Raw genomic sequence first — 19,404 nt, 5'->3', positions numbered from 1 at the left:
CTGGAGTGCAGTGGCCAGATCTCAGCTCACTGCAAGCTCCGCCTCCCGGGTTCACGCCCGTTCTCCTGCCTCAGCCTCCCGAGTAGCTGGGACTACAGGCGCCCGCCACCTCGCCCGGCTAGTTTTTTGTATTTTTTAGTAGAGACGGGGTTTCACCATATTAGCCAGGATGGTCTCGATCTCCTGACCTCGTGATCCGCCCGTCTCGGCCTCCCAAAGTGCTGGGATTACAGGCTTGAGCCACCGCGCCCGGCCAAGTCATGTCTAATGTTATACATCTTTGACAACATTCGTATTGATTGGCTTTTCAAATTTGCCAGTCTGATGGGAATAAAATGATATTGTAGCTTTAGTTTGCATTTTCATTTTCATGACTTAATGAAGTTAGGCATTTTATATGCTCTTTTAAATATTAAATGACCATTTGTGTTTTCCATTCTGTGAAATATTAAAGTCTTCATTTTTTTGTAGAGATGGGGTCTCATTATGTTGCCCAGGCTGGTCTCAAACTTTTGGCCTCAAGCAATCCTCCCACCTCAGCATCCCAAAGTGCTGGGATTACAAGCGTGAGCCACTTTGCCTAGCCAAATATCTATGTCTTTTGCTCATTTCTCTTTTAGAGTATTTATATATATATTTTAAATACCTTTATATCTTTGGCATATTAATTTAATCTTTCAACAGTTGTGTGTTGGAAATATCTTTTCCCAATTTGTAGTTTGTCTTTTTATGATGTCTTTTTTTTTTTGAAGACTGAGTCTCGCTCTATCGCCCAGGCTGAAGTGCAGTAGCGTGATCTTAGTTCACTGCAACCTCTGCCTCCCGGGTTCAAGTGATTCTCCTGCCTCAGCCTCCCCAGTAGCTGGGATTACAGGCATGTGCCACCACACCCAGCTAATTTTTGCATTTTTGTTAGAGGCGGGGTTTCACCATGTTGGCCAGGCTGGTCTCGAACTCCTGACCTCAAGCGATCAGCCCACCTCGTCCCCTCAAAGTGCTGGAATTACAGGCATGAACCACTGTGCCCGGCCCCATCTTCTTTTTGCAATTTGTATCTTGCAATTTGTATCTTGTTGTCTTGTTTAAGAAATCCTTCTCTTAACCTGGTATCATTATGCTATTCTTCCTATTTTCTTGTAAAGTTTCTAGCTTTGTATTTAGGACTTAATGTGAAATGGATTTGGACTTAAATGTGAAGTGGTTCTTAATATGTGATGTGAAGTAAGCTTTATTTTTTCCCCCTTATGAATATGAAATATGCCAGTGTTTGGGATATTTCCCTGTTGATCCGCACAGCCACCTCTCCTTTGGAACATGCCTCAACAGGCCCCGGTTTCAGGGCTCTCTATTCTGTTCGATTGGTCTTTCGTTGTCTTTCCCTAACCTAATACCATTCCGTCTTAATGCCTGCAGCTTTTATAACTTTTGATATGTGATGATGTAAGCCTCCTTCCCTACTTTTTTAAAGAGTCCTTGACTGTACACTTAAGAATCTACTTGTTGGGATTTTTATTGGAATTGCATTTAATCTATAGAATATTCTGGGAGAATTGACATCTTTGCGATATTGACTTTTTCTTTGATAAACATGGAATATCTCTACTTTTGTTTGTGTCTTCTTTAATGTCTTTCAGTATAGTTTTGCGGTTTTATTCATAAAAGTCATTTATCCCTTGGTTCTTTTATTTGTTGTTGTTTGCTATTGAAACAGTATTTTAAATTCTAATTTTAACTCTTTGTTGCTAAGATGTAGAAATCCAACTGACTATATGTTTTCTCTGTATTTTTGCCAAAATACAAAATAATTTCAACTGTGAAAAATATTAGTAGTTTGATTTGTTTCTTTCCAAACCCTATGCTTTTTAATCCTTTTCTCATCTTACAGTGTTACGTCAATTTTTTTGAGGGCTGTTTGTATTAAATGTGTCTATTATGATTTGATCAGTCTCCTTTTTTGAGTACATCCATAATTAATTACTTAGAAAACCTTCCTAAATGTGTAACTGCTGATGAAAGGAACGCAGGGTCTTCAGGTTCTTAATGTGTACTGTCAAATCGTGCTTCAGGAAAGTTCTACACGTTAGCAATTTCACCACCACCTTATAAGGGTCCTCTTTCTACATGCCCTTTCCAGTTCCAGGAATTTCTATGCTTTTTAATGTTTGTCATTAGGAATTCTTGGCTGGGCACAGTGGCTCACTCCTGTAATCCCAGCACTTTGGAAGGCTGAAGTGGGTGAATCACTTGAGGTCAGGAGTTTGAGATCAGCCTGGTCACCATGATGAAACCCCGTCTCTACTAAAAATACAAAAATTAGCTGGGCGTGGTGGCGCACACCAGTGGTCACAGCTACTTGGGAGGCTGAAGTGGGAGAATCTCTTGAACCCAGGAGGCAGAGGCTGCAGTGAGCTGAGATGGCCCTACTGCACTCCAGCCTGGGCAACAGAGCGAGACTCCGTCTCAAAAAAAAAAAAAAAGAAAAAAAGAGTAATTCTTTGTCAAATATTTTACAGATACTTTTTTACTTTTCCCATTTTATTTACTTTACATTTTATGTATATATTTTTGATGTAGTGGAATTTTAACATTACTTACAATCAAATCTGTCAGTATTTTCCTATACTGCTTTCGCATTTGGTGCCATGCTTAGAAACTCCAATGCTCACTCAGACATCCATAATTATTTTTGTCTAGTATCATTATATTCTCCTTTCATATATCGTAGTGGTTAGAAACATGGGTTTTGCTGTCTTATGGTTCTAGATTTCATTCCTGATTCTACCAACTATTAGCTGTATGATTCTGGCAGGTTCCTTCACTGCTTTTTTTTTTTTTTTTTTTTTGAGACGGAGTCTCGCTCTATTGCCCAGGCTGGAGTCAGTGGCACGATCTTGGCTCACTGCAAGCTCCACCTCCTGGGTTCAAGCGATTCTCCTGCCTCAGCCTCCCAAGTAGCTGAGATTACAGGTGCCCACCACCATGCATGGCTAATTTTTGTATTTTTAGTAGAGACAGAGTTTCACCATATTGGACAGGCTGGTCTCGAACTCCTGACTTGTGATCCATCTGCCTCAGCCTCCCAAAGTGCTGGGATTATAGGCGTGAGCCACCGCACCCAACCAGTTTCCTTCATTTCTAAAAATCTGTTTTTCCATCCAGAAAACAGAAATAGCAATGTGTACTCCTCAAAGAACAGTGAAAACTAAATGAGGTTTTAAACATTTATGTGTGTCATAGACTATCCAGTATACAGTAGGCACTTAATACCTGGTAGCTATACTTAAATTCATATGGAATATATTTTGGTGTATGGTATTAGATGGGATTCTAAGGTCTTTTTAAAAACGTTTATCCCGTTAATCCACAATCATTCTATCCTTTCCTTACTAATTTAAAATGCTTTCTTTGGCATACACTATCCTTATCAGTCTGTTTTTGGACTTTCACTTCTGTTCTATTAATCTGCCTGAAATGTTCCATCAATTATACACATTTATTGTTGATTCATGGTTTGGTTTTTTTTTTTTTTTTTTTTTTTTTTTTTTTGAGACGAAGTATCACTCTGTCACCCAGGCTGGAGTGCAGTGAGGTGATCTTGGCTCACTGCAACCTCCACCACTCAGGTTCAAGCGATTCTCCTGCCTCAGCCTCCTGAGTAGCTGGGATTACAGGCAGGTGCCACCTCACCCGGATAATTTTTGTATTTTTAGTAGAGACGGAGTTTCACCATGTTGGTCAGGCTGGTCTCAAACCCATGACTTCATGAGCCGCCCGCCTCGGCATCCCAAGGTGTGAGCCACCGCACCTGGCTGATTTATGGTTTTTAAAAAATATTTGATGGCTAGGCATGATGGCTCATGCCATTAACCCCAGTGCTTTGAGAGGCCAAGGTGGGAGGATCACCTGGGGCCAGGAGTTCAAGACCAGCCTGGACAACATGGCAATACCCTATATCTACAAAAATATATATATTCTCTGGGTGTAATGACATATGTCTGTAGTCCCAGCTACTCTAGAGGCTGAGGCAGGAGGATCCCTTGAGCCCAGGAGGTCGAGTCTATAGTGAGCTATGATCACTGCACTTCAGACTGGGTGACAAAGTGAGAACCTGTCTCTAAAAATATATATATGTATATATTTATACATATATATTTATATGTGTATACATATATATTTCTATATATACACATATAGATTAAATATATTTTTAGTATAATTATCTATAATAAATATATATCATCTATATGTAAATATATATAAAATCTCTTTGTTACCCTCTTTTCAAAATTTTTTATTGCCCATCCTAATTTAATTATATTATGATCTCAGAAAATATGAACAGTATTTTTTGTGCCCTAATACATATTCAATACTTATAAATATGCTATGGCATTAGAAAAGGTTGTACATTCCCTCTTCTCTCTTTGTTGGCATATATATATAAAATACATATGTTAAAATCCTTCAGGCCAGGCACGGTGGCTCACACCTATAATCCCAACCCTTTGAGAGGCCAAGGTGGGCAGATTCCTTGAGCTCAGTAATTCGACACCAGCCTGGGCAACATGGCAAAAGCCCGTCTCTACAAAAAATAAAAATAAAAAAATAGCCGGGGGTGGTGGCATGTGCCCGTGGTCCCGGCTACTTGAGAGGCTGAGGTGGGAGGATCACGTGAGCCCAGGAGGCAACAGAGGCTGCAGTGAGCCAAGATCTTGCCACTGCACTCCGGCCTGGACAACAGAGTGAGACCCTGTCACAAAAACAAACAAACATAAAAAAACCCTTCATACTTTATTCTTTTCCATTGAGTTTGTCAATTTCTAAAAGAGATTGATTAAAATCCCCCAGTATGATTTGGATTTGCCCATTCTCCTTTGCATGTATAAGAATTTTGCTTTTATTTCGTGCATTAAAGCTCATGGCTGATCTCTTCTTGGTGGATCGATCAATATCTAGCTTTAGACTTTTAGCCTGAATTATATTTTGTCTATTAATATTGTTTCACCTGGAATTTTTTATTTTGTTAATCACATTTTTTTAAATCCCCAGAAATCCTCCTTATCTCTCGTTGTTCCTTTTACATAGCAGCTGCCAATAGCCTCTGAATCCTCCTGAGAATTACCTCCTCCCTTCATTAAACAATTCATTTCCTCTAGAGTCAGCTGACTTATTTTCCTTGTCCCCTCTCATTCATGCTGGTGGTTTCCACATGTGACAGGAGGCCCCCAGTTGTTTTATGAAGGAAGGAATGGGTGGTTTAGTAGAGAGAGGTGGCCAGCATGCTGTCCCCAGCAATTGTGTGCTTTTTCTCCTCTGAGATCCACTTTCCTGAATGGGAGGTTTTTGTGTAATTGAATGTCATTCATGAACTTTTTGAAAAACTTTGACCTGTGGCCAGGCGGGGTGGCTCACTCCCCACAGTCCCAGTACTTTGGGAGGCTGAGACAGGATTGCTTGAGGCCAGAACTTTGAAACAAGTCCTGGCGACATAGGAGACCCTGTTTCTAAGAAAAAATTAGCTGGGTGTGGTGGCGTGCACCTGTGGTCACAGCTACTTGGGAGGCTGAGGTGGGAGGATCAATTGAACACAGGAGCTCGAGGTTGCAGTGAGCTATGATTGCCACTGGGCATCAGAGTGAGACCTGTCTCTAACAAAACAAAAAACTTTGACCTTTATGGAGAGTTCCCTTTCTTTGGAATACAATGACAGAATGTTCCCCTGGGAGAGGCACTGTGCTGCCTGCATCACAGGGTATCTGAAAGTGGGCAGCAGCTGGTCCCCTCGTGCTGAAGCAGTTTTTGAGTTCGTACCCTCCCATCCCCTGCACTGGTGCAGCCCAAGCCTGGAATTTCCCTGGTTCTGCCCTTCCCTTCTCGATGCTTCTGTGAGAATGCCTTGGTTTGCCATTTCCTTTCCTCTAGTCAATATCATCATATCTTCATCAACTTTCCAAGAATTCCTCATTTCTGGCCTGCTTGTTTTCCAGCACTATTGTGGATTCATTCTATTTAATTTTCTTTTTTTGTCTTTTTAAGAGATTTGTGTGGGAAAGGAGACTGATGGGGGTGCTTAGCCTGCTATCTTGAGCTAATCCTAAAAGCAGTCTCAATTCTGTAAAACAATATGTGCACAGAAGTAATACCAGAGGCTAGTACACCAAAAGATATTTTTTTCTTTTCTTTTTTTGAGACAAGGTCTCGCTGTGTTGCCCAGGCTGGGCTTGAACTCCTGAGCTCAAGCCATCCTCCTGCCTCAGCTTCCCAAAGTGCTAGGATTACAGGTGTGCGCCACTGTTCCCAGCCAGACTCAACTATTAACAAGCAGTTACTTTGGGGTATTGATTTTATGCTTGATTCTCCTTTTCTGTGCTTTTCTGTCTCTTCTTCACTTTTATTTGTTAAAAAAAAAAAAATTTTTTTTTTGCAAAGTAAGGTAGCCAGTGGATCCCCACTTATACCTTTGAGAAGATGGAGGACCTTAAGTTAAGAGTCAGATATTTATCAACCATAACAAGTTCACCATAGAACCCTTCCTCCTCCTGTTGAGATCAGTGATCTTCAGACCTGCATGACCATCTTAACATTCAGGTTTCTGGACCCCAGATACTGAACCAGAACTGCTAAGGGTGGAGCCCAGGAATCTGTAAAATCTCTACCGGTGAACCCGATGGTCATTTATTTTCTATTGGAAACCACTGATTTACAGCACTTCTTTCCAAATGCAAATCCCTCGTACTTGCCCAAATTAAAAATTTTCTAGGTCAGGTGCTGTGGCTCATGCCTCTAATCCCAGTACTTTGAGAGACCAAGGCAGGCGGATCACCTGAGGTCAAGGGTTCGAGACCAGCCTGGCCAAAATGGTGAAACCCTATCGCTACTAAAAATACAAAAATTAGCCTGGTGTAGTGGTGCATGCCTGTAATCCCAGCTACTCAGGAGGCTGAGGCAGGAGAATCGCTTGAAGCCGGCAAAGGTTGCAATGAGCTGAGATTGAGCCACTGCACTCCAGCCTGGGTGACAGAGCGAGACTCCATCTCAAAACAAACAACAACAACAACAACAAATCTTCTACCACTTTTCTGCCTACTTTCTCAAACTTTCAAGGTCTCCCTCTAGTTTATCTTCACCAGTTGGAGCACTCACTCCCATGTACACATGTTCTTCCTAATTACTTATGAAAATATGGAAACTATGTTGAAATGTATTAAAGTCTAAATGTTGAAAATGTCTAAGTTATTGAGAATGTCCATAATGGAAAACTATAATTCTGCTCCTTTACACTGAGCTGCTCTTTCATAGGGAAAAAGGTCTTTCAAGAAACTGAGCATATATTTCTACATCCAGAGCAATGTCCGTTTCTTCCTCTTTTGATTTTAGTCTCTAGCCAGTTTCTTTCCCTTGACCAGACGGCCCCCAGTCCCACGAGGACTCGAAAGAAAATAGCCTTAGGCTTCTTAAAACCTCCCAACATAAACATCGACCAGCTATTCTTCACTCACCATTTATTAGACACAAATATCTTTACTTACATTTTCATTAGTTCTTATCTTCATCAGATTCCAGCCGCTTACATTCTGGAATGCTGACGTCATTTGTTGGCATGTGTGGTGTTATTCGGGAGCTTGTGTCCAGGTTTATTGGTTCATCATTCACCTAAACCAACATCTATTAAGTGAACTCTGTGTGCAACACCTTGCCAGACACTAGATGTACTTTACAGTTTGCAGAACATGTTCCTCATCATCACGCACAGCCAGCCTGGCCACAACCCTGGGAAGCAGGTGGCAGTGGCGTTTATCACCGTGACCCTCATTGTACAGACCCCCAGTGTACATTGTACAGGAGACAGGGTCTTGGGAAGATTAAGGAACTTATCCAACATCACACAACTGACAAGTTTCAGAGGCTGGCCTCAAACCCAGGCCCCCTGACCACGAATCCTATGCACTCACCAATATGCCACCCCCACCAACTTCCTATGGCAGGGAGAGGGGCTCCTGGCCTTGACTGCAGTTTGGAAATGATTCTGTAGCCATATCCCTTTACCTCTTGATTTATGGTGGCCATGCTGGTCTTCCAGGTCAGCTCACACGTACCGACAATTGCAAAGAAGCCTGTTACAAGAATCTGTGCCTCGGCCAGTCCCAGTGGCTCACACCTAGAATCCCAGCACTTTGGGAGGCCAAGGCATGTGGATCACTTCAGCCCAGGAGTTCAAGACCAGTCTGGGCAACATAGTGAGACTACATCTCTACCAAATAATTTTTAAAATAGCCAGGTGTGGTGGCATGCACCTGTAATCCCAGCTTCTTGGGAGGCTGAAGTGGGAGGATCACCTGAGCCGGAGGAGGATGAGGCTGCAGTGGGCCAAGATTGTGCCACTGCACTCCGGCCTGGGCAACAGAGTGAGACTCTGTTTCAAAACAAAAAAGAGAATTTGTGCCTTTATTATTAAAAACCATCTCAGTAGGGTCAGAGGGGGCAGTGGGTGAGTGCCAGGAGCCCTCTTCCTTTACTGCCAATGCCCTGGGAACTGGTATTTGTAGAAACTGTAAACATGTAGCCTCCTGGTCACGAGGGCTTATTTTCCATTTAGTCTCCTGGAGGAGGACTCCGAGGAGGAGGGAGACTTGTGTCGCATCTGTCAGATAGCCGGGGGTTCCCCAAGCAACCCCCTCCTGGAGCCTTGTGGCTGTGTGGGAAGCCTGCGGTTTGTTCATCAAGAGTGCCTGAAAAAGTGGCTGAAAGTGAAAATAACATCAGGTAGGTGGGGAAGGAAGTGCAGCGAACGTGCCACGACATGTAATTAACACGAGGCACCACGGTGTGGGCCTCGGAACCTTGTCATCAGCTCACTCTCCTCCGCAGAACAGCGACTCAGGGACACGTGGCTGAGCTCCGGATTCTTGCTCATAAAAACTGTCTTTATGGGAGGGAGTTGTGTTTTTTTATTTGTTTGTTTTTTGGTTTTTTAAATCTGAGAAAATACTTCTGGAAACAAATACTATTGAATTCTACCTCTGCTTGAGGCTTGAGCAGAGATGCTAAGATCGCCTCTCAGGAGGAAGGAAATAGAAGAAGTGGGTCAGTGGTGGCAGCTCAGCAGACACACAGTAGCCATGCCCAGCTAGCAGACACCCAGCAAAATACTTCAGAAGGTTCCTCATGAGAGACCCCCAGCATACGCATGCTACTTCCTTTTATTTGGGGGTCACCTAAGAAACTAAACAAAGCTGCCTTTTAGCAATAGGGATAAGAGCGTTGATCTGATTGTCTAGAACCATATGAGATAAATTCCCACGTGCGGATTTTGTCAGCTCCCTAGCATCTTATAACTGGGTGTGCAGCCCCTTCTCAACTCCCTGAGCAGGTTATAACCTAAATACAACCACATCGGTAGGTCAACTGTAGTTTTCTGGGCAGAGAACGGAAGATTTATTTAAAGCATGGCTTTAGGAATGAGATCAACTTTAACCAGAAAAAAAAAAAGCATGGAACGTCAGTGCAAAGAGCAAGTTGATCAGAAAATAGCTGTGACTTCTTTCAGACACACCTCTCTGAAAATGTATCACCCCACAGCCAGATCCTATTTCTCCCCCTCTTCCATATCCTTCTCCTTAGCCGTCACTATTCTAGGCTGCGGGGAGACTTAGAGCTTTATTCTGTCCTCATGAGATGCTGCCACGCCCCCTCACCAAGAACAGCACACCATGGAATCAGAACGAACACGTGGGGTAATCATATTACTGTCTCACCCATGCAGCCCATTTTATGCAACTTCCCTAGCATAAGAAATGTAAGTCCACTGATCGAGAAGCTTAAATGCATATCCATACAATGAGCAAAGTATTCAGTCCTTCAGAGAGGGAAGAAACGAGTGGATTTTGGTTAACAACTCTGCCATGCAATCCTTTATCTTCCTAGAAATTTGGGCCAATTAACATCTAACACAGAAAAAGTTACCCATGAAACATGTCATGAAAATGCTGCTATGCTCATAAATGTCAATGCTTGTATGGATGTGTTCAGTAGGATTCTATCGGAAGACACATGGGACATTCGGTAGCCTAAAGTGTTACTGAATGATGCTAAAAAAAAAAAAAGTCAAGCAAACAAAATGCAGATAAGGGATTACTTACTGTTCATCCCTGCCCTTTGAAAGTCTCTATTATTTACTGTTTCTTTATATTCCCAGTGGGGAAATAGAATGCGGGTATGAAACTGCACAAGCCCTATTTTTACCAAACACATGCAGGTAACTTATAGGTCTTCTATTTTCTAATGCATAAAATAAACACCAGTACATCATTAGTCAAAAGCCACAACTAAGGGGGGACAAAAGACCTGTCTGACAGAATGTTTGCTTAGACATAACAGCCCAGTTCTGCATCTTCCACTTTCGCTTTGGGGAGCAGGATAAAAACGCTGATGTAGAATGCCTGTTTTTATAAAAACAGCAACAAAGGAAGCCTTCTCATATTTCTTTTCCCAGATGAGTCTGAGCTCAGGTTGATGAGCTGGCCGCAGGTACTCCTGTAACTAGCGCCCACACCTGGCCCCTCGCTCCCTCACTGTTCTCAGGTGGGAATGTTACCTGGCAGGAGCAAAGGCAGATTTTTAAGCCATTGATCGAGAATAGCTTCTACCATCTATTTTGGTCCTCACTAATTTATTTACTTGGACCTGTGTTGGGTCTGCAAGAAAAAAAAAAGCCGAATATTCACTCTTTTTACAAACACCTGTGTTACAGACTCTTAGCCTCTCTGCAGCAATTCCAAGTTTATGAACCATCATGTTTATGTTTAAATAGAAAGCAAGATCCGCTATTTAAAAGTCATAGGAATTTCACTTCTATGAAGCTTGCATAATAGATGACTACAAAGGAAATTTTTCAGCTCTCAGATTCAAGGTCATGTTCTACAGAAGATGGCTGGCTTTAAAGGAAGGTCACTCAAGCTCAGAATTCATAACACACACAAGTTCACTCTCCAAGTATCACCTGTCCAAAGTGCTAACACAAACAGACCCATGGTTATATGTACATATAATTCTTTTATCTAATTTAAGGAGCAGATCTTGGTGCCGTGAAGACCTGTGAGATGTGTAAGCAAGGCCTGCTGGTTGACCTGGGTGACTTTAACATGATTGAGTTCTACCAGAAGCACCAGCAATCTCAGGTAAGAAATGTGGCCACTCTGTCTCCACGGGCTAAAGTATGTTGGAGGGGCAGGGCGAGAAGGCATTCCCTTTTCTCCCTGATCTAAGAAATGTAGAAGGTCTCTGCTGGCAGGAGTCTGACAATATCCATTTAGCTTACTTCTCTGAGAAGACCTGCCACTAAATTGGAGTATTAGAGAGCTGAAAAGCCTTTTTGTTTTTTTGAGATGGAGTCTCACTCTGTCGCCCAGGCTGGAGTACAGTGGTGCGATCTCGGCTCACTGCAACTTCCGCCTCCCAGGTTCAAGCGATCCTCCCGCCTTAGCCTCCTGAGTAGCTGGGATCCACGCCCAGCTAATTTTTGTATTTTTAGTAGAGATGGGGTTTCTCCATGTTGGCCAGCCTAGTCTCGAACTCCTGACCTCAAGTGATCTGCCTGCCTCCACCTCCCAGAGTGCTATGATTACAGGCGTGAACCACTGCACCTGGCTGAGAGTTGGAAGTCTCATTTGTCCCGGGTTGAGTTTGCCCTGCTGTTGGGGACAAAAGCAAGATGCATCAGTGGGCAACTGGACACAGAGAAATACCAAAAAATTCTGGCAAGCTCCACACTCACATTTGCAGAAGTAATTTAATAACAAGAGAGAAAAAAAAAAATCAGGGTCTTGGAGGAAATGGCCCCTAATTTAAATATCAAGCAACCCTGTGATAAGAAGGAACTGCTTTACCTAGGACTGATAAACATGAGGTAAATGCCTACTGGCTGATCTTTACCACCTAGTGAATTAACTCACCTAGGGTATTTGGACTGCATTTCTAATATTGTAAAAAAGTTAGTTACCCTCAGGTGGGAAGTTGATTTATGCCTGAGATAACAGTTAATCACCCAATTCTCAGGCAAACAGTCTTCCATTTAGAGCTGTCAGGTTGGTGCAAAAGTAACTGCAGTTTTGCCACTTTCGTTGGCAATATCCACAATTACTTCTGCACCAACCTAATACTATTTTGTTCAGTATAGAAGTCACAAGCCACTTGTGGCTAATGAACAGGTGGCTTGTTCTAATCAACATATCCTGTAACATACACACCAAATTTCAAAGACACAGTACCAAAAAAAATACAAAGGGTAATATATCACCTAATTTTAAACACACACCAAGTTTCAAAGACTTAGTACACTTTCCAGTTCAGTATGTAAAGAGCTTGAAGTGGTCACTTCCTTTTAACAAGTAAAAAGCTGAATAAAGTGCAAAATCAACAACCCTTCTTAGATCCATAAGAGAAGTGAGGTCACAGAGCAAATCACTGCCGCTAAAATTGGAGAGAGAGGGAGATAGAATCAGTAATCTCAGCACTTTGGGAGGTCAAGGTGGGCGGATCACTTGAGGTCAGAAGTTTGAGGCCAACGTGGCCAACACAGCAAAACCCCATCTCTACTAAAAATACAAAAATCAGCTGGGCGTGGTGGCGCATGCCTGTAATCCCAGCTACTCAGAAGGCTGAGGCTTGAGAATCACTTGAACCTAGGAGGCGGAGGATGCAGTGAGCCGAGATCGCACCATTGCACTCCAGCCTGGGCGACAGAGTGAGACTCCATCTCAAAAAAACAAAAACAAAAATAAAACAAAAGAAAAAAACGAATCACAACTTACCGGAGCAGAGACTCCTGAGCAGAAAGCTCTGTGGAAACCAGTGCTGGACAAGTAACCTTAAGCTGTAGTTAATGAACTGCTGGAGGCTCAGTGTAGACAAGTCTGAGAGTCAGAAACTCCAGGGGGACCCCGTCATAGGGATATCCCCACCCTTCGGTGAGGTTTCTATCCAGGAGTGCAAGCGGGTGCTTACAGTGAATAGCAGAGAAAAATTCCTTCATGCTTCCAGCAGGGGGAGGGGGAAGTAACCATTTTGGTGTAAGCCAGAGCTTTCTGTTCTTCCTAACAAAGTCTGCCCTCAGGAAAAACTATTTAACCAGAGCCTAACCTTTGGAGCTTTTATCAGAGCCCCATACCGAACTGGAAGAAGGGAAATACTCAACTCCAGCCCTCTCCAGCCATCTTGTCCCACCTAAGGTGGGAGGGGGAGGATAGAGAAACTGAGAGGCACTTGTGAAGTTCACAGTCCAGAGGCCCAGGCTCACTCAGACTGGGACCTAGAATCTCAAAGGACTCTAGCACACTTCCCCTCTCCCCACACCTCACCACCACACGGCTAACAACCCATTTATAGCAGTTCCTTTTACCCAGTACATCACGTCTGGTTACCAAGAACAAATTACAAGGCATACTCAAAGGTGAAAAGCAGAGTTTGAAGAAACAGAGCAAACACCAGAACCAGACTCCGATGTGGCAGGGATGTTGGAATTACCAGCCCAGGAATGTAAAACACTATGATTAATATGCTAAGAACTGTAACAGGTAAAATAGACAGCACTCAAGAATAGATGGGCAGTGTACACAGAAAGATGGAAATTCTAAGAAAGAAAAAGAAATCATAGAGATGAAAAACACTAACAAATGAAGAATGCCTTTGATGGGCTTGTTAGTAGACTGGATACAACTGAGGAAAGAATCTTTGGCTGGGCGTGGTGGCTCATGCCTGTAATCCCAGCACTTTGGGAGGCCAAGACGGGTGGATCACGAGGTCAGGAGATCGAGACCATCCTGGCTAACATGGTGAAACCCCATCTCTACTAAAACATAGAAAAAATTAGCCAGGCATGGTGGTAGGCACTTGTGGTCCCAGCTACTCAGGAGACTGAGGCAGGAGAATGGCTTGAACCCGGGAGGCAGAGCTTGCAGTGAGCCGAGATCGTACCACTGCACTCCAGCCTGGGCGACAGAGCAAGACCCTGTCTCAAAGAAAAAAAAAAAAAGAAAAAGAATCTTTGAGCTTAAGGCTATCCCAATAGAAACTGCCCAAAATGGAAAAACAGAACAAAGATTGGGAAAAAAAGAAAAGAAAACACAGCAGGACATGCAAGAACTTATGAGACAACGATCCAAAAGGTGCAATAGACACACCATGGGAATACCCAGAAGGAGAATAAAGAGAGAAAGGAACAGAGAAATATTTGAAGCAATAATGATTGAGAATTTCCCCCAAATTAATGTCAGACACCAAATCAGAAATCCAGGAAGCTCAGAGAACACCAAACAAGATAAATGCAAAACCCCATCACCAGGACATATCATATTTAAAATGGAAAAAAAAAAATCAAAGATAAAGAAAAAAATCCTGTAAGAGGCCAGAGGGGAAAAACACCTTCCCTAAAGAGGAGTAAAGGTAAGAATGACATCTGACTTCCCAGAAAGCAAGGAGAGAGAGAAAGAAAATATTTAAAGTGTTAAAAGAAAAAACTGAACAACCTAGATTTCTCTACCCTGCAAAATTATCCTTCAAGAACATAGGAGAAATAAAGATTTTCTCAGGCAAATAGTTAATGCCAAAAAAAGTAAAATATCAAAAAAAAAAAAAAGAATGTAAAAATTACATACGGAAATGATCATTTGAAAATATTGTTAATAAATTATATTGTTAAATTAATTTCACCAGTTTCTTTTTACTTCTTTAATGTGGCTACTAGAAATTTTAAAATTACATCTGTGATGTGCGTTTGTACCTCTGAGTGTATTCTATTGGATGGGGCTGATCTGGAAGGTGATTTCCACATTATAAGCAGTCAATAAATATTGACCAGACCTCTTTTTTGGCCAACGTTTTGACAGTTAAGTCAAAATGATTTGTGTGAGTCTGGGCAATTCTGCAGTTTCCTTGTTTAAATTTTTAAGGGTGTAGACCAAAGAACAAAATATTGACAAGAATGAAGGATATTTGAAGAGTTCAATGAGTAAGTTAGGGCATAATGCCACAGCAGCATTATAGAGGTTAGGCATGAGGAGGTTAGAGAAAGAAAAGGAAAAAAGAGAAAAGAAGACAGGAAGAGAAGGGAGGGCAGGGAAGGGGAGAGGAGAAGGGCTTCTTGAGAAATAAATAGTGTTTTGAGGCCTGAAGGTCTCACATCACTGCATCATAACCACCAGGCACTATGATCTGAGACGATAAACAGAGCGACTCACATTCCTGGACGCTGAGCATGTGGGAGGCGAAATACTGAAAGAAACCAGAACCTCTCAGTGCCTGAGGTCAGGTGCCAGCCAGGGCGCCGACAGGTTCATCTCAAGAAATAGATCATTTTGGGCAATGGAGCCTGCCAAATCTCCTAAGGAGGACGTGTTCACATGAGGATGGGTCACCCAGAATACTGTCTATTAGAGCAATCTACAGACATCACAAACACCATGCAGCCCAGGGGAATGCCTTGCCTAGAAAAGACCCCTTTTGGCCCCAAGCCTTTCCACATGGCTCTCCCTCTGCCAAGCTGCTGCCACCATCTAATGTCCTTTATCAATGGTATTTATAGAACTGACCCAGCAGCAGCGCATTTTTCCATCCGTACTAAGATGTGTGCACTCATGTAGTCTGAGGCCACGTGTCCCACTGAAAAGCCTACCAGCTTCGATTAAGATCTCAATCTAAACCCTACTCTCTTCCCCAGAGTGGCCTCGTGACCTTGAGGAAACTATGGCAACTCTCTGGACCTCAGCTCTCTCATCTGTAGAAGGTGAGAGATGTTAACTCACACCTCACAGGTTTGGATGTAGGAAAAGACTTGAGTACATCACCTCATAGACAGAGTGTGTGCAGAGAAGGCTCCACGCACGAGAATTGTCAGATTACAGCTGTAGAGACGCTCAACTAACTTGGCACTCGGAGGAGAAAGCTAAGTGCACCAATGACTGGCCTCGAGTCCATCAGTGATGGACCAACCCAACCGGGTCACATCCATATCCTCAGCCCCACGGCACCCTCCGAGTTGAGATAACTGGCTACAAGCACCTTCTAGAACGAACTATAACAGTAATTATATCAGCCAGGATCTGGTTGGAAGAGATGGTGGCACACTCAAAAGGGGCAAGTGAAGAAGGCAGAAGGGAAGAGGGAAATGTGGGCAGCAAAAGAAAGCAGCAAGGAACGAGGAGGTGTCCTGGGACTAGCAGTGTGGCCAGGATCATGAGCACTGTAGCTAAGGGACAGCCACCAGCAGCCTGGGGCCTTCAGCAGAAGACAGCAACCACTGTCACACCACACCCAGCAGAGAGGGACCGGGGAAGAGACACCCAGCTTCTCCCTCCTCCGCCCTCAGGTCTCCTGCCGGGGCCTCCCATGTGCCAAACCCAGTGAGATGCCAGAGGGCAAGGGAGCCCGGCTGGGGAAAGCCATGGGGCTGACCCCTGGGCCACAGAGCAGGAGGGGCACGGATCTGCAGGGGAAACAGAAAGCATCCAGCACAGTCACTGCTCCACGTGGAAGCAGGAATGATTTTAAATTTGTTTCAGTGAGAACTTCACAGGCCATCAGAGCCTTTTGGAAATGCCCACATTATCATCCCAGGTGGCATCTAGGCTGCTAGGCCTGCCCTGTGGGGAGAGCAGGTCATAGCATGGGCAGCTGCTGTCTGATGGCAGCTGAGGGCTCACACCTCATTGCAGTCCCGACTGTCCCCATGACCTGCTGGGAATTCATAGTGCCTGTCTGCTCACAGCCTGGGCGAAACCCCAGACCCCAGGGGGACTGACTTGGGCGAATTCTGAAGCTCACCATGGATAAAGACTGAAGCAACTGTTGTTGAACACAAAGATATCTACAATATCACCGAACCTCAGCTCATCCCCGAGGCGCAGCAAGCCCACTGAGGGGACAAGCCCAGCTCCGGGGGGCCGTCAGTCTGGCCATGGAGGTGTCGTGGACACCTGTGCCTTGTGTGCCCGGTCCCTTCCCCTCGCTCCCAAACCTGGCTCACCAGGGCCTCCTGGCCACCCCCCATTGCTTGTTCTTGGCAAATGGGTTCCCTTCCGGAGAAGTGGCACCACCTTCTACGTGTACAAGTCTGGACATGTACCAAAAAGAGGGCAAAACCAAAAGAAACCTAGAACTGCCTTCAGCTCAGCCTGGTTCTCACTTGACCTCAAACTGACTGACTAGTGAACTGACTGTTTTTCTTATATATTTTCCCACTTAGAAAATTTTTTTGTTTTTGCTTTTGTTTAATTACAAAAACCATACAAAAATTCCTTATAGTTTACCACCCAAAATGACAACTTCTAACATTTAGCTGCAGGTCGTTTTTTCTATTAAAATGGTGATACCCAGGCCCAACCCAGGTCTAACCCCAGCTCTGGGATGGGGCCAGGGTCCCTCCTGGGTTCAAGGGATCCTCCTGCCTCAGCCTCCTAAATAGCTGGGTCCACAGGTGTGTGCCACCACAGCCTGCTTTTTTTTTTTTTTTTTTTTGAGAGATGGGGTCTGTCTCACTTTGTTGCCCAGGCTGGTCTCAAAATCTTGGGCTCAAGTGATCTTCCCACCTTGGCCTCCCTCCCGAAGTGCTGGGATTATAGGTGTGAGCCACCACACCCAGCCAGTTTAACTGACTTTTCAAATACTTACTGAACACCTGCTGCCTGTGAGCTACTGTGCTGGAAATGCTGCCGGTACCCAAGACCTGGAGGGGGTACAACCAGCAGCAAACACTGGAGTGAGCGATCCCTGCGGGTGGAGGTCAGAACGAGGACCGTGCAGGCCGCTGGGGGAACAGCTGTGGGGCTCCAACTTGCTCTCTGAACCAGAGAAGGCCCTTCTGAAGAAGAGATGTTTAAAAGCGGAAGGAAAGAGAGGAGCGGGCCTTCTATCCACCGGGCCTTCTATCCACGGGGCCTTGGAGTGAAGTCTGTGACATCTGGGATGGACGCCTCACCTGGGACCTGAGCACAGATCAGAGCGTGTCCTGTAGTTGTCCGGTCAGCACTGTCGGTGGCCTCTGAGGGTGTGAAGGGGCCGCCATCAGAGCACGTTTCTCTACCTTAGTTCTGTACTTCTGGTGGGAGCAGGGCAGATGCCGCTCACAGGCGCTAACAGGGCTCCAGTACGGGCCCCAAGGTCAAGGCCTGCTACTAGGCCTCAAGCGGCTAGATTAGGAACTCCTACAAGCATCTGGAGAGGGGATCATTAGACAAGAGCAGCTGTGGGGCCCCAGAGACCTGGCGGTTTCATCTCAGGTCTGTCAGGGCCTGGGGCAGTACAGCCCTCCTTTCCCCTGACTCTTTCGGTAGTGCCGTGTGTGAGGCCAGCCTACATTTGCTCCTGTGGGCGTCGGCTGTTGCCTGGAAGCAGGACTCATATTGGATTCTAGCTGGGCGCTCGGATTTGGGGTGGAGGGCAGAACTCCTGGATAGCAGCATGCGGCGATCCAAGTAACATTCCAGCCTCCAAAATGGATGAGGAGAAAACAGGTTTAAGGAAAGTTTAAGTCACAGGTTACACGCTCAAATACCATAGAGCCCAGGCAGGCAACAAATGATGGTAATCTTCTAGGTATCCTGCCACTGGGCATGGTGGCATTTGTGGCAAAATGAAAAGCGCTCTCCCCAACTAAAGATGGTCGTGCTCTTCTTTTCTACCTTCCTTCTTGCTTCCTTCCATCCAACCGGAGCACATCCACAGGCCAGATTCAGCTTAGCAGCTACCAAGTGCTCACCCTTAGTTTAGAACAGTGGTTCTCAAAAATGGGTGATTCCCAAACCAGCAGCATTAGCATCACCTGGGAACTTTCAGAAGGACACATTCTTGGGCTCCACTCCAGTCCAACTGAATCAGAACTGCAGGGAAGAAAGGAGGAGCAGTGAAGCCGGGCACAGTGGCTCACGCCTGTAATCCCAACACTTTGAAAGGCCGAGGCTGGTAGATCACTTGGGGTCAGGAGTTCGAGACCAGCCTGGCCAACATGGTGAAACCCCATCTCTACTAAAAATACAAAAATTAGCTGGGCGTGGTGGCGCACACCTGTAATCCCAGCTACTCGCGAGGCTGAGGCAGGAGAATCCTTAAACCTGGGAGGCGGAGGTTGCAGTGAGCCCAGATAACACCATTGCACTCCAGCCTGGGTGACAGAGTGAGACTGTCTCAAAAAAAAGAGGAGAAGGGGAAGGAGAGAGGAGGGGAGGGGAGGGGAGGGGAGGGGAGGGGAGGGGAGGGGAGGGGAGGGGACTGCCTAGCAACTGTGTTTGAAAAGGGCTGCTCAGCATTTCTGATGCACGTTAAAGCTGGAGCCACTAGATTCAAACGTTGTGGCTGAATGGGTCACTGTCTGATCCATCACAATTTTGCATTTTTTTCTCATTACTTCATCTGTGC

General features: G+C 44.7%; 1 protein-coding gene and 1 long non-coding RNA gene across 9 annotated transcripts in view; one reads left to right on the top strand and one right to left on the bottom strand.

Annotated features, from left to right (window-relative positions):
* Positions 1 to 19,404, top strand: part of MARCHF10 (membrane associated ring-CH-type finger 10) — a 270,175-nt gene that overhangs the window by 236,854 nt on the left and 13,917 nt on the right. For all 8 annotated transcript variants that reach the window (XM_077972360.1, XM_028836640.2, XM_077972359.1 and 5 more), the window contains 2 exons: positions 8,597 to 8,763; positions 11,068 to 11,177. In XM_077972360.1, coding sequence (XP_077828486.1) covers positions 8,597 to 8,763; positions 11,068 to 11,177 — 277 coding nt within the window. The remainder of the gene's footprint in view (positions 1 to 8,596; positions 8,764 to 11,067; positions 11,178 to 19,404) is intronic.
* Positions 1 to 19,404, bottom strand: part of LOC144335859 (uncharacterized) — a 67,160-nt gene that overhangs the window by 36,959 nt on the left and 10,797 nt on the right. Inside the window, exon 2 of the long non-coding RNA XR_013407055.1 lies at positions 17,969 to 18,869. This is a non-coding gene — a long non-coding RNA (uncharacterized LOC144335859). The remainder of the gene's footprint in view (positions 1 to 17,968; positions 18,870 to 19,404) is intronic.

Source organism: Macaca mulatta, chromosome 16 (genome assembly GCF_049350105.2).
Source record: "Macaca mulatta isolate MMU2019108-1 chromosome 16, T2T-MMU8v2.0, whole genome shotgun sequence".
NCBI classification, from domain to species: Eukaryota; Metazoa; Chordata; class Mammalia; order Primates; family Cercopithecidae; genus Macaca; species Macaca mulatta.
This window is presented reverse-complemented; position numbering and strand designations above follow the sequence as displayed.